Source organism: Furipterus horrens, unplaced genomic scaffold (assembly GCF_987537825.1).
Source record: "Furipterus horrens unplaced genomic scaffold, mFurHor1.1.pri manual_scaffold_9, whole genome shotgun sequence".
In the NCBI taxonomy this organism is placed as follows: Eukaryota; Metazoa; Chordata; class Mammalia; order Chiroptera; family Furipteridae; genus Furipterus; species Furipterus horrens.
The window spans coordinates 20,660,143-20,676,280 of NW_028327179.1; the positions used below are offsets into that span (position 1 = coordinate 20,660,143).

Genomic DNA, 16,138 nt, shown 5'->3' on the forward strand with positions numbered 1-16,138 from the left:
TTTTGTAATAAGAGATCATGTATTTGGCTTTAATTTTGCACTTTGGTATAAAAATATGCAAAATTTTTCTTTATTCCTGTGAACTAAATGTTGACCTCAAAGGCAGCTGGTATTTTTTTTGTTGAGTCTGAATCATATAAAATTAGAATGTGCAATTAAATATTATGAAGGAACTATAACAACACAGCTAAAACACAGAGGTTTTCAGTGATTCAAATCATAAACCTAGCCTCAATATAAAAGAACCATTTTAAAAATAAAACATGTATTGCTTCTCAGCCTTTTGGCTAAGACCAAGTGAAAAATAAAACATGCACAAATTGATGAAGTATGAAAAATAAAAACTATGTAAAAATAATCTCCCATAGTGACAAAATTTTATTAGTCATATTAAACTCTCCAAGTTGGAAAGCTTGAAACAGAAGACTAAGATTTTACCTATAATTCCCGTCTTTAGTTTTGACTGAATTTTTGTTCTTTGAGATTTATGATCTTGTTCTAAATTTAATCCACTTAAATTTATTGCTTTTTATGACATTGGAGAAATAAATTGGTTATTTTCCTTAAATTGTGGATAGAAATTTGGTGCTTATAACTCTTATGGTATAGAATATATAACATAATATGTAGCATTTTTTACAAAACTATCTTGTATTAGTGTGCCTGTACATCTTATAATTAGATATGCAAAGGAGTCAATTGTCAACTGTAAACAACTGAAATGCATAGTTATCAATAAAAATGACATACAAGGTGAATGCAAGTGAAAATATAAAAATTGAATGTAATTATTAATTATTCCCTAGGAGTTGAGCTAGAAGTTTTTGAAATTTGAGAGATAGTCAATGTCTTCCTAATTTTAACTCCACCCTCACAACAATAATAATAATATCATAGAAAATATGTGGAAAACAATGGTAATTATGGAAGATTGCATATATTCTGAATTTTAAATTAAATCAGTTATAATCTATATTTCATGCTAGTTTTCTGAAAGTTACTTATTGTATGCTACCTGACTTGAAGAACACTACCAATTTCTGAAAGAAATCATAAATCTAAATGTAGGAAGAGATAGAAATTAGAAAAATAAATTATGTATATTATTTTACACTCTTCAGAATATTTAGGTATTCATTTCTTCTAGTATATGTAAAATATTTTAATTGTGAAAGCACAAATTAGTGTTATGTAAAAATAATAATTTATTTTAAAAATCAATAAAAGTATATAGAATCACTAAATAACATGTGTTAGCCATAACAAAATTATTCTCAAATTTATAATCGTAATACCTGGAGAAAGGCAATTCTTTAGTTTTTAAAAATGAAGTACATTTATATAAATCACACAAATTACAGTAGAGTACTTAGGATCTTTAAATATATTTTCAAAATACTTTATTTCATAAAAAACAACTGAAGGATATAACTTATTTCTTAGAGAAGTAGATCAGAAATAATAATTCTGTCCTCAACAAAACTTTCACAGACAAATTCCAGTTTCAATTTAGTGTTCTATATTTAAATTCATATATTATGACTGTATGTTACCAAGGTAAACTTATCTACCAGGTAAAATGCAAATTAAAGTTTATAGTATCTGTAGCTAATAATCATGTTTAATTTTAAATATTTTTATTCTCATCAATCTTCATGTCACAAGTGTACAGAAGAATGGCAACTCAAAAGAATCATCATGATTCTTAAAATATAATTTAAACATAATTTTTTCAAGTTGCTTAGGTTCTAGTTCCATTAAAATAAAATAGTTTTAATTTTAAAAAGTCCAGCTTCTACTGTTGAATATCACTTAATTTAAGCAGAAGGAATAATAGATATATACATTTATGAAATTTAAAGAGCACCTGTTTAAAATAATTTTGATTCTTTCCTACAAATGATGAGCAGCTTCTGGCTTTTGTATATTCAACTTCCTGTAATAATGTGCTGCTTGATATCAAGCCTTGTATAAAATACAGTATTAAAAGAACATTTTTTCAGGAAAATTCATGTATACGGTATATATAAGATTAATGCTATGCTATACATAGTTTAAAGTAAATGCTATATAAATTCTATAATAAATTTTGTGTTCTTTGTCATTCCTCATGATATAATTAGCCATTAGAGGTAAAAAAAGTTAACTTTCATCATCAGATTTTGTTTATATGAACATTAAAATAGCTATTATAGAAAATGCTAGCATTTTTTTCCTGTTATTACATTCTATGGCCTATAAAGTAAAAAGCAATACTTTATCATATTCCAATTATTCTAAGATATGAAAATTTTGAAAAGAACTTATAGAATAATTAAGATATATTTGGAAATTCAGAGGAAAAAGTCATATTTAATTCTGGAATAGATCAGAACCTCTTTTTCACTGCTGTCATCTTGAATCACACTTTTTTCTCTTCCAAATAATATTTTCCTTATACTATGCTTTCTGTTAGAAATCTGGACATGATAATTTGTACTGATATATGTTTTGGGTCTATAATTTAAAGGATTTTTTTCTGCTAGCTTTGTTTTAATTATGTGCCTTTGAGAGAGATTTGTTCTCTTTCTAACCTTTTCCACTTTTTCTTTCCCAGACTTTAGTCCCACAGTCCTAGAGGCTGACTGACTGAAGCAGGTTGTACAGAAACTTCTGGACATGTTGTTAACATCTGACGCAGTGAGTGAGAAAAAAGCAAGTGAAGTCACTGGGCAGGTTCAAAGAAAGTGGCAGCTTCTGGAGATGAAAAGTCTGTGTTTTTGCTAGTTGATAGTTACTTGCAAAACACTAGTTAAATTCATATCCATTCACTTCTCAATTGCTTGTTTTCTCTAAACCACTATAATGCAAACCAAAAGGATTTTATGAATGTTTTTCATTGATGTCTGCAGATCAAGTGTATCTTTAGTTAGTCTTGTCTGACGTTTTCCACAATGCTTTTAGTAGAAAGCATTATATTATGTAAATATTTCTGGTTACTTTTATGGAGGTGGTTGCCTAAATTTCTCTTTGGATAAAGCCTTTAATGCTTTCACCCAGAATCCATAGAGGAGCCACCCGAGTTTTGGAAGTTCAGTGTTGCCCTTTGTACTTCGACTTTTAATATTAGGGCACATATTGAAACCATAAACACAATGAAAATTCAACAAATATTCCGACGATATTAGAAGAATATACCCCCTCCTTTTTCATCCTTTAAGAGCCAAGGGCATGGGGAGTGGCAGGAAGAATCATTCTTAAGATCTAAGCCCTGGACGCCATCCTGTGAGTGCTTAAAACCCTTAGAAACGTGCAACCTGGAGAACACCCCCTTTCGAAGTCTCAAACAATATTAGGTTCCCAAAATATCGGCAAAGAAAGTCTTACCGTCAAACGCTTGCAGCAGGTCCCAGCTCAGACCCAGACTGAGAAGCTGAGCAGCTGGTGAACAAAAGTTTTAGCTTTTTTTTTTTTTTTTAAACGAAGTCTGCAAAACTAATTTCCCTCAAAATAGGGCTCAATTTCCGTTTAAGAAAGCAGCACTTACAAATCTCAGAATTCCTGATCACCCCCACCCCATCCCACCTCTAAGCAATGGAAAACAATTTGAACTTTCACACAGACGTAAAGGTTGATTGCGAAGCCACTATTCTGCAGGACGACTTAAAAGAAAAGGTAGATAGGCTGAAACCTGAGGGTCTGGGCCAGGGAAAATGTTCTGCTTTGGGGACACTTCTCAAAGATTAATCAATACTTTTTCTTTTCTTTTCTTTTTTTTTTTTTTGCTAATTCAAACCAGATGGCTGGCCTAGTTTGCTGTCCCCATTAATCCCATTAACAACTTCAAAGACTTGGTCCCTATCCTCTGGACACCCGAGACAATGAAAATAATGGGGCGACGCTGCTGGTGGCACATGCGGGGTCCCGGGCTAGATATGTGAGCGCCTATATTCTCTTGGTGCGACAGGTCCCGGGCGTGACTCGACTGTTCCCGCAGCTCATTGTGCGAGGCTTGCTTGCCTTGTGTAAACGACTCTGCCTGCATCTGACAATGTCTCAAGGAAGTGGCACCATCAAAGCGCAGCTGACACCCGCATTTGATTCACTGGTGGCAAGTTTTCTCACTCATTTTCGATGATGCAAGATTAACCAGGGAGATCTGAAGCACCTACCTTTAGTGAACTTTGGGGATGTCGAAGTGTAACATTTCTAGTAAATGGACCACGGCCAGGCGAGGGAGGGGGTGCTATTAGCTTATCTATATTTGAGCAGGATAGGGTTGACTTCTGGAGGGAAATGAGGAGACATGGGCTGGCTTCTGAGGGGAAAGACGAAATGTGCATGCAATCTAAACATCTTACGTGTTCAGGACAAAATCGCTTCGGAATTTTCCTGACCCAGGAGAAGTTCTTGGTGGGGCATTTGCCGAAAACAGAGGGAAAGAAACCCCACCAGGCCCCGCAGGTGAGGATGTCAGGGCTGGACATCTGCAACTGTCACTGCCCCGTGCTTTCCTCCCACCCGCCCTAACAGGTCCCCCTCTTTTAGCATCCAGAATGGCCTTTTCCCGAGTCCCGGGCGCATTTCTGCAACGGAGACCTGGCGTCCTCGGCCATTAACAACGCACCCACAAGACACCAACTGCAAAAAGCTAGGCGCGCAACTGCCCCCAGGGCACGAGGAGATGCAAAGTTTGAAAAACTTTTCGGAGCGCGCGCCTAACTAGGTCTGACTTTCCCCCCTTAATCCTAATGTTCCTCCCGTGTTCCTCAAGAGCTAGGCGCAGCTCTAGCTTTCCGGCAGGTGACAGTACCCAAGTGGCACTGGCAAAACACTTTTCCTGAGCAAAGTGAGCGGGTGAGACATGGGATGCGCCGCTGCATCTGGCATAAGCGCTGCGCTGCGTCTCAGCTGCGGGCGCAGGGAGGGGCTGGTGATTAGGCGCAGGACGCGCAGTGTGCAGTCCTGGCGGCCGGCAGGGGCGGGCGGGCGTGGACACGCTGTGCGCGTCCAGCCGGCGTTAGGAAGTGGAACTGGAAGCGCGTAGCGCACACTGAGCGGGAGTTTTGGAGGGAGTTTGCATGTGGTCAGCTCTGGGTTCCTAAGCCAGCCCCCAGCTCACATTACACTCTATTTATAACCTCCCAGAGCCGTTTACCCCTGAAAGCAGTTCTCTGGGACCACCTTCTTTTGGCTTCAACCTCTCCTACTCTTGACATCTGAGTAGCTCGGAGGGAAGCTCCTCCAGGTCAGATTGTTTATATGTAAAGGAGACTGGCCGCTAGGGCTCAGGACCGGGATTATCCAAGCTCTGCAGAAACGCGGGCGGCAATTGCTTGGGGAGGGGGAAAAGTCACACGATTTCCAGTGAAAAGTGACAGAGGGTGGTGGCATTTGCAACCGTCGTGAAGTCTTCTGCCTGGAACCCGAGACTTGCATGCTATGGAACACCCGCTCTTTGGCTGCTTGCGCAGCCCTCACGCCACCGCTCAAGGCTTGCACCCGTTTTCCCAGTCCTCTCTCGCCCTCCATGGAAGATCTGACCATATGTCCTACCCCGAGCTCTCCACTTCTTCCTCGTCTTGCATAATCGCGGGATACCCCAACGAGGAGGGCATGTTTGCCAGCCAGCATCACAGGGGGCACCACCACCACCACCACCATCACCACCACCACCACCAGCAGCAGCAGCACCAAGCTCTGCAAACCAACTGGCACCTCCCGCAGATGTCCTCCCCCCCGAGCGCGGCTCGGCACAGCCTCTGCCTCCAGCCGGACTCGGGAGGGCCCCCGGAGATGGGCAGCAGCCCGCCGGTCTTGTGTTCCAACTCTTCCAGCTTGGGCTCCAGCACCCCGACTGGGGCTGCGTGCGCTCCGGGGGACTACGGACGCCAGGCGCTGTCACCCACGGAGGCGGAGAAGAGAAGTGGTGGCAAGAGGAAAAGCGATAGCTCAGGTAAGGGACATGCCGGGCACCTTGGGCGAAAGGGGCGGGGAGATGTCAGGGAAGATTCTCTCACTCTAGTGAGGCAGCAGGGAGGATGGTACATGTCTTGCCCTGTCTGGCTCCCTGCCGCCAAATTCCTCAGGGCTGCCTTGGTCCTGTTATTTGGGGACACGTGTTTCTGCCAGGGCAGAACTGTAGCCAACAGCACTAAACTCTCCAAGGTTCAAACTAGTTTACCAGAGGGTTGAGGGGAAAAATAAAATAAAAAGGACAAGTGACAGTATGTGAAATCGATTGCAAAGCGTGACCTTCCATCTGAGCCATGGGGAGGGGAGTGTACCCTGGGACGCAGCGTCTGCTGGGCGTGCGTGCGGTGCTGCGCCTTGACATTTTCCCTTGCAAGTTCCCGACTTTGAGTGGCTCGATTTTTTCCATCGTTAACTGGATTTCCAAATTATTGCACAATATTTGGAACTTGCAGTGGAACTTGGCAGAGCGTATGAGAAAAAAAGTTTAGTATTTTTTCTTAATTCTGATTTCAGAATCCTTTAAATAGCACCCTTTCCCAAATGGTAAAAATGTCCCTTTCTTGGGGAAGGAGCTATAATCTAGGAATTCAGAGGATTTTTTAAAATGTGTTTGAAAATTGTTAACAAGTACGTGCTGAGATTTGAAGAAATACGAGTTTTAATAGCAGTTGTATTGTTGTGGCACTAATCTAAAAAGAGAATTTGAGATGCAGAAGTGGAAAGTAATATCTTCCTTCAATTGAGAATTATTGGAGATAAGTATCGGAAACAAAAAGCAACCCCAATAGTGCTGGTTCCCTATATCCCTGAGGCTGGTATGCGAGGGTGCAAGCAGGAGGCACTGATCTTCGTGGGGATAAATTGAGTAGCCACGCAAAAGGGAACGCTTGAAGGCACAGCCTAACAAGTAAATTGTAACAATCCAGAGAAACTAAAGTTTTTCAGGCAACTCCGCAAAGCCCTCACCTATCTGTCTCATTATGAAAGCGTTAAAGGATGCTTTACAATGAAGGGATTTTTCTTCCATAGCTATAGCGCTGCAACCTGCGTTCCATCTTTTCGGAAAGTGGCATTTGTTTAATATTTACGTATTTCCTACCTTTGAGGAATTGGTTTAAAAGTTCTAGAAGGTAATTCCGGATGGTGGTTTGAAGGACTGGAAAAGTGTTTATCTTTTATAATGCTTTAGGTGAGATCCCACGTCCATGACAGTGATTGAGTCGCATTAGTTCATGTTCCTTTGCAGCAATGCTGTCAATTGTTCTTCAGCCTGAGTTTTGGGTCTAACTTTTACTTTCCAAGGACAGGGGTAAACTTCTGGTACTCGCTAACAAATTAGTTTACATCTAAGAAAGTTACCAGGAGAATCACTAATTTTTAATGGTTTTTACCAACCGTAAGTGAAACTTGTAAGACAGAGTTAAAAGGTCAGTCATAGCAAGGAGGTTTCCGTATTCATTAGAAAAGTAGTCAATTTTAGATATAGTGATCATTTTTTTAATAGCCACAGCATTTGATATCAATATAATTTTTTGAAACAGACCTCAGTTCAGATTTGTCAGCTCACTTGTGCAATTACCAGAAGCTCTTACTATTCACTTCACTTTCTGCAATGAGAAATCTGTGTGATCGATTGTTGTTCCTTATGCTTCCTGAACTGACTCACTGCAACTAAGTTTCTGAGGTCAAATTGAATTTTCACGTAGACACATGTTATTTGGATTGGGAGAAAACAGAGAAAGTTGGATCTAAGAACTGGTTTGCTTAAATTATTTTAATAACTTTTAAAAGGAAAATGGTTATCTTAATGGTTCTTCTACTCTCCTTTGGTGGAAAATAACCATATAACAAAATAAATTTATTTTTGCATGTTGAAGCTTATAAACTATGGGAAAAAATACAAAAAGTAACATCAGCTACATAAAATATTGATAGATTACATCTTAAATGGGAAATACAATTAGTCATCACCAAGGATAGAATCACTGGGGAGATAGAGCATTTTCTTTGATGGAATATTCTGAAAGAAATTTTGACTAACCGAAAGGAAATATAACAGTAGTTTCCAGTTAAGTATATGTATACTCAGTAAATTAAAAATTAATTTGGCAATTTCACTATTTGAGTTAATTTTTATTTGTTGGATATTTAGATAGATTTAAGTTCAAGGTATCTTTCTCCTCTGATAATACTGCATTTGGTCTTCCATAAATTATGTTCACAGCCACTTCATTTTATAGTATTATAAGGACATCTTGATCCAGCAAAAATTAAGGGAATGTGGAAAATCACTATAATTCTTATATATTAGTAACTCATATCTCTCATTGCTTGTAGCATAGTTTTAGTATTTCAATATGTCCAAAAGTTGAATTAAATTAATTTCTGAACTCTTGAAATTTAAAAATCATACTAGATGAAAGTCACGTGTTTGATAGAAACCATTTATATTTTGTTAGGCAGTTTATAATTACTATGTATTTATAATTCAGAGTAAATATAGTACATAAATCCAGAGCAAAGTTGGAACCAAAATTCTGTATCCTTGCATCTAATATCCAGATTTTGTGTATGTGTGCATAACCATGTGGAATTTTAGTAGAATTTTATGCACCAGAAAATATTGAAAAACAACCCAAGTTTTATCCATGGCAATGATGCTAAAACTATAATATGTAACACCAGCATGTATTTACATGCATTCCCCTCCCAAACACACACACTTACAAACTCAAGAAGCTTAAGGATCTAGAAACAAATAGTTATGGACTTTAGTCTTCCATTAGTTTATTGACAATTGAAAATAACCAAGTTTAATAGAAAAGCACAGTTATTTTTTATGTGTTAAACATTTTTGCAACTTTGAGCCTGCTATGCTTTCCAGTGTTATTAGCAAAGCCAACATCTGCCACTTCTTCAAAGGAACTCTTAAAAATTGAAACTTTACAACTATACTTAAAACAATCTATACAAAGCAGGTGATCCTGAAAAAAAGTCTATAAATAAGGGTGAATTACTTGGCTTCAATTACATTTTATTTTTTGCCAAGCAATGTAGTACTAGGTATAAAATATCTACTTCCATTTAAAATAATCAAAATAGATTAATCAATCTAACTTTAGTTTTTACACAGATAATACACAATATAAATGTGTAAATATTTTTAATTCAAATTAATTGAATGATTATAAGTACATATTTTATGAAAAATAAAAATTATATCAAAAAGGGAGTGATTTGGGAATGTGGATTTTACAAAGTTTTGAATCATATTAGAGTCTTGTGTAATGACAAATATTTTACTTATTGCTACAAGATCATACACTATTTACTGCAAATTATGTCTGTCTATATGCCTATCTATACAGAACGATAAGAATGGCATTGAAAGATGGAAGTTAAATACAGGGTAATGTCTTACCCACCCTAACTCTGGTATTATATTGTATCTTTTTCTAGATATCTCAATCATCATGTTTTCTAAAAGGAAAAAAAGTCACTTTATCATTCACCTCTGTGTTACTGGATTATGGTTTTTCAACATTTGATTGATCTACATGCATGTTCTCAAATAATTATACTCAAAAGTCAAGAGCAGCAATTTCTGTAGAATTAAGGTGCTTTACGACAGCAATAAATGGAAGAAAAAATGAAAATAGAAATAGGAATAGTTTCAAGTTCTGTGTAAATATCTTTATGTATAGTTTGGAAATAAAAAAAAACACATTAAATGTAAGTCATGGCACTTCTAAAACACTCTTTTGGGTTAAAACCCCAGTACTCAATACTGAAAATTTTAGTCTTTGTTTATAGTAATTATCAATGGAAACCATTATCTTGGCACCCTGTAAGCTTATCTTAACAAAAAAAAAAAAAAAAAAAAAAAAATTAAATATATTTTAAGCATTACTGTGTTTTCCCTCTGTGTTAAAAACATATACCCTTCATCACAGCATTTAAATTTATAGTAAATTATAGTATTTGTTTTATGACCTAAAGATGCTAAAAATTAATTTTAAACAAAAATGAAATAGGAAAATAGATCAACCCCTTTCCTTTGATTCAGGAAGATTTGGGAGACTATTCCATACTTATTGGAATTAACATTTTTTAATTTGAAAAATAATCTATGGATTAATTAATTAATAGCTGAATTATCTTACCTGTACTTGGCCTGGTAATGGTGCCAATCTTATTCATTTACTGCATTAAAATATATATATGTTGTGCAATTTTATTCATTTACTGTATTAAAAATGGCAGCCGGAAATACAAAACAATGATGTGAGGGCCTTTTAGATTTTTATTTCAAATGAGAAAAAAACAATATAATGCAACTATATTTTAATTTTAGATTCTGTTAGCTTCAGTAATTTATTTATAAAATTTCAGAACGTGTATCTTTTCTAAGCATTGTTATAGTGATTACAAACATCTATGAATGATAAATTCTAAAGATAGAAAAATATTAGAAAATAAAATACACACAGGAATTCCCTAATTAGTATTTGTTGAGTTAATAACTATGGATGATTTATCTCTCACAAATTTACTACATTTTGCCATGTTTATTTTATAATGAAATATTTTGTGGGTAAAATATATTAGCACATGAAGCAAGCCTACCAGCAGTAGCATTTTCCCCTTGGATTGTAATCAAAATAAGAAGGATTAATTCTTGAGTGGCCAGTTAAATTATATTTTCTGGGTTATGATATTGGTGACTGATTCCAATGGTTTATTTTAAAAAAGTCAAAACCAAGACCAACATCCACATATTAAAAATTGAGGTAAGTATGATGTATTTCCTTTCAACCTATTTAAGCAACAAAGCACATTTTATTGTCATAACTTATTTCTTTTTATTATATGTTTTGGTCATTAATATGATTTAGTCATCACTAATAACCTTTTTGTTAATGTTGTAGAAAAAATGAAGCACTAACATTTTTCCTATTTTTGTTTTGATGCTCATGACTATTTCTTGGAATAGCTGTATTAAACTGAAACTCCTGAGTAAACAGGGAATAACACAATAAAGAAAAGTCAGTTGCAACACTCTACACTACTTCTAAATCATAGTCATAGGTGAAATTCAAAATCCAACTGGATAAAACTTTGCAGGATTTTTTATTTCTCTCATGGAGTAAAACTTAAAATGGTAAAGGTCAGTTAGGTCTCCATCTTCAATTTGCATTATCTATGTTGAGACAGATTTAATTTAAATATCTGGTTTTCCACTTAAAAAGTGTAGGGAATTTATTGTTACTTTAAGGGAGTTACATTAGATAGTATTATATGATAGAAAATAATAATATATATATTGAATCATCTGTGTAAATTTTGGACATCATTTTTATATTTCAGAGTAACTATTTCTATTTAAAGCCTTTAATATATTTTTACTAATTTATCAGAAAGTTACTTGGTAAGAGAAAACATTCATATATGGTTGAATGAGTCAATTATTTTTTTCCTGTATATTTGACATTTCAAATATACACTATTCATGAAACCTTCATGTATAATGTTACATTTTCCACAGCATTATAATATTTCTGAATTTATACATGTTAATGTCTATAGATTTAGTATTATGTATTGGAATATTGGTCTTTGTGAGATTTTGAAAATATTGTATAATATCTTCTTTGGTCTTTTACATGAGCATATGAACAAGAATAATCAGGTAAAATCTGTATTATGTGTATACATTTTTGGAAAGGATTTGTATGAACGGGAGAAAAATTCCTTCAGAAAATCACTTTGCTCTCTCTATACTATGTAGATTTAAAATTAATAAATTGGATCTTTACTTTATATGGATGATATTGCTATACTATTTTTAGAAGCTAGAATTTTCTTAAAAGTTTAATGATTCTAAATATTTGTGTATTTTAGTGACACATCTTACATCCTTGGAATTTTTACTTTTATTACAAATATAACATTAGTTTACTAGGTAATACTTGTATTAGTAACAACGCTAGGGTTTTGATTAAAGACTTAATTTCCAAAAGTGTTTCTCTTCAAAATTTCATAGAATAAATTAAATGAAAATGTTTCAGATGTATTTAAAAATCCTACTGTTTATTTTCATAAGTTTTCTTTCTAATATAGGTCTGTTTCTTGAAGCTTAGATAGGGACACTGATTGAAATTGTGAGTATAAGGTGTTTCTTTTTCTAGTTTTAAGTTTCTCCTGTGTTTTAGTAGAAAAGAGGGCAAGGTAGAGTTTGAAAAGTGGGGGAAAATGGGGACATCTGTAATAGTGTAAACAATAAAATAAAGTTAAAAAGGGGAGAGTGCCAAATTAACAAGAACACGGCATCAATACTTAAAATCACACTTTATAGTAATCCATTTATGTAGACACACACACACACATGAATAGATAGAATTCCCAGTTTAATTACCTGATAACAGATCATTTAAAGAAGTGCATCAATATTAAACACTATAACATGGTGTTAAATATTCCAGCTACAAAATAAAATATGAGGCTTGAATTATATGCAGCTGTGTGGAGAGTCCAATAGACTGAGACTGGTAATCAATGATAGTCATTAAAGTCAAATATGCCAACTCTCCTGCAGTTTTTGTTTTCTTTTTTCTCTTCTAGCTCATTAGTTTCCATATGCTTCAAGAGATTCCTATAATACTATAAGAAAAAAAACCTCCAGTTATCTTACATGACTGTGGGCAAGAAAATGATTAAGATGAAGTCATCTCTCAGGCTCTGTGGAAACCTAGAGGCAGGTCCAGCTTAGGTTGGTCGATGCCAATAGAATTTTAAAGGCTTGGAATTTTACTCTTTGAAAATATAGCCTTAAAGCTTTTCCAGAAATGACACCCAAGTAAAAACTTATTTTTGCTAAGTGATAGTTATTTGCAAAGGTAGTAGTAAAATGTGTTCAGTGCCTGCAAAGGTGACTTCTTACTCTGTCTGGACTGCACAATAAACTTTTGGATGATTTTTCTTAACCTCTTGAAAAACTAGCAAATTAAACTGAGGTGTATTCTTTTTAGATGAAAAAGTAAAATAATGACTCTTATCAAATAACAATGGATACCAAGTAAATTTTTCAGATGATTGATTTTACTTGATAGCAAAATCATGTAGTTCAGTAAAATAGAATTGTGCCATCAAAAACTTAGTGGGAACTAAATAAATTAAATGAAATGTTGATTTTGTAGGGAACCAGTAATTTGGCACATGGCTTTTACATTTTAAGGACCATCTAGCACTGGTTGAGTAGCTCAGTTGATTAGAGCACCGTCCTGGCATGCCAAGGTTGAGTGTTGCATCCCTGGTCAGGGCACAGACAAGAGTCAACCAACGATACGTAGATGGGTGGAAAAACATATTGGTCTCTCTGTCTCTCTTCCTCTCTGCCTCTGTAAGAATCAATTAAAAAAAAATTTTAAAGAGCCATCTAAAGAGAACTTTCCTACTAATTGAGTAGATTGAAATTAAGTGACATCTCTTCTTACTTAATATTTTCCAAAAGTAAAATGGACTCCCAGTGTGCTTACTGCTTTTCTTGATTAAAATTTGTTCAGCTGCAGGTGTAAACTACATATACTTTGAAACATTTCTTCTTATTTGAAATATAAACATGTCTGACTGCATTAAACTAGACAGCATGTGGATATAAACTATTGAAATAGATTGAAACGACAGGAAAGGCAGAGGTTAGGCATGCAAATGTGAGGGCCTGCTGCCATTCACATTTTTAGGATTACCATCTTTTGCATATCTACCTTCAAAACTCAAGGAATGATAGGTGACCTTTTTTCTAGAATTAGTCTGTTCCTGCAAATAGAGTTTTACCAGACATAGTTTTGGATATTCAGAAGCTTAGGAAAATTAAAAGAAGCAGCAGCACTTTTTAAAAATTTACTTATTTGCATATTTAGGCATTAGTTGACAAATCATAAAGGATTTATCTTATTTCTTAGTCATCCTATAAGACAGGGAAATAGGTGGCACATTCAAAGGTATAATTTAAGAGAGTTTGATGATAACTATTTGATGGTGGGCAGCATGTAGGAGAGCAACAGGAAATGCTAAGTTCTCCAGGGTATGCCCACAGCTGGAGAACATTAACATCTCTAAACCCGAGGGGGCAAGTAGAGGGAGCTTCTAAAAGAATCTAGAATCCAATGGGAGGCACAAGAAAGGAGCCTCCTAAGAAAGTTAATACCTCAGGTGTAGGACTGCAAATATCAATCCAGTAATCTGTCTTCATGCCTTCCAATCTCCTTCTGTTGCCTGCATTGGCCAAATATAATCAGAAGACAAAAGAAGTTGACTCATGAATCCCAGTAGATGAAATCCATAGAAGGCAACCTAAAGGAATACAGGCCTCAAAGGAGCAGCCAGAGTAGACCTAGGAGAGCACATCTTGCGTTGTCTTTTACTAGCTGTCATTTAACTTCTCTGAACCTTAGTTTACTAAAAATTATAGTGAGTTAATAACCATAAATCAGTTAGAACAATGTTTGGCTCAGTAGGTGTTGTTACTCTTTCTTAAGAATCAATGCAGGTGCAATCACAGCATGGGTATGCACCATCTCTGGTTTATGTTGCCTGATTATTTGTGTTTTACTACGAATAGTGCTATTAGAACATGTTGCTTGCTTAAAAGATCACTGAAGATTTAAAATAGTCTACAACTGCCTGTCAAATTGTAGCATGCCGTTTTCTGGAAATGTAGGGTGAGTTCTAGACCAAGTTGTGTAAAAGGCTTAAGTTGAATCACTCCTGGGATTCTCATTCCGTAGCTGCTTTTGCTTGGGCAGCTCCTAACCTTCTTTCCTCAGTGTATCCTGCCACTTCTCTGTCAAACACCTGTTTTCAAGAGGAATGGACAGAGGGGCACTGGGTCAAGAGGGAATAGAACTTAAACAGAAGGGATTTACATATGACAGTGTAATTTCAGCTTTCTGGTTCAGCTGTTAATTTGGAGGCTGGATGTGACATTTTCTTGCTGTGCTATAAAGTTTATTGCAGAAGGAATTTACATTTTATAGTTCTTTGTTATTTCTGGTGGTTCCATTTGGAGACCCTCATGAATAGCAAATACAAAAATTCCACTAAAAACTAAAAATGTACAGTATCCCACATAAAAGCATAAAAACCATTTTAGTTTGATGATAATTTCTTTTTTCAAAGACAATCATTTACTTGTTTACTTATTTCTTAAGTGAAGCTAGCGAGGAAAGCAAAATTCACCCGAGTTACAAATTCTGAGTGATTAGTTTCACTTTATTTAGCTTAGTCATCTCTCTTGTACCCACAGTTCAATGTGGACAATTCAGAAATGTTTTTCAGAGAAGTTCTGAATTATTGTAGTGATAATCTGTGGCAGTTGCTTTTGAATAAATAATAGAATCAAATATTGTATTAAAATTCCAAACACCAAGTTAACTCCTTTAAAACTCCTAGATTCACAGCAACTTAATTCCTAAAATAAAAAAGGTTCAAAGGACTAATGCTTGCTTCTCTACTGGAGGAAGTAGGGAGAGGTGTACAGGAAGAATGAAGCATTAAATATTCGGTCATAAACAGCAGCGACAAGAAGGGACCAGCTGCATCAACTGGTTCTCAGGGTAGGTTTAATTTGTTATATTTTTAAAAAAATAAGTTGTAGTCAATCAATAATGTTTGGACAGATCGTTAGAATCAGAATTATCAAGACACTGGAAGGGACCTAAGGCATCATCCAGTTCAGTGAATGTATTTCCTAGATGAGAGAAAGAGCCCAAAGAAGTTAAGTCATGTCTGTCCATTCAGCCAAGTAGTGGCAGCTGAACTTCCATATTCTGACTTCAGCCTAGTGCCCTTAAAAGGAAAATCTCGTAAAAATTTTTAAACCTTAAGTTTTTAGTCTTCCCAATAAAAATAAATTTCAGCATCATTTAAAATGTTGGCTACTGCATTTGAGTGAATAAAGTGCCGTTTCACAAAGTGCTTTACTTGGGTGTAAACTACCTCTCTCTGAATTTGATTTTATATCGTATTACTTCAGTCATTTTTCATTCTTGTTTTATGAACATGAACACTGTTATACTTTCTAAGCTTCAATTTTCTAATTTTCTAATGACATAGTTCTTTTCGATTAGCAATGTGCCCACATATGTTTGACACCTCATACAATAATAAACCATGGCATTTTAGT

The 16,138-nt window shown here is 35.4% G+C and overlaps 1 protein-coding gene across 2 annotated transcripts in view; it reads left to right on the top strand.

Moving 5' to 3' along the window:
- Positions 1 to 5,124: 5,124 nt before the first annotated feature.
- MEOX2 (mesenchyme homeobox 2) overlaps positions 5,125 to 16,138 on the top strand; it is a 71,339-nt gene continuing 60,325 nt past the window's right edge. For both annotated transcript variants that reach the window (XM_090287819.1, XM_090287820.1), the window contains exon 1: positions 5,125 to 5,935. In XM_090287819.1, the coding sequence (XP_090143945.1) occupies positions 5,422 to 5,935 (514 nt within the window). In that variant the 5' untranslated portion in view covers positions 5,125 to 5,421. The remainder of the gene's footprint in view (positions 5,936 to 16,138) is intronic.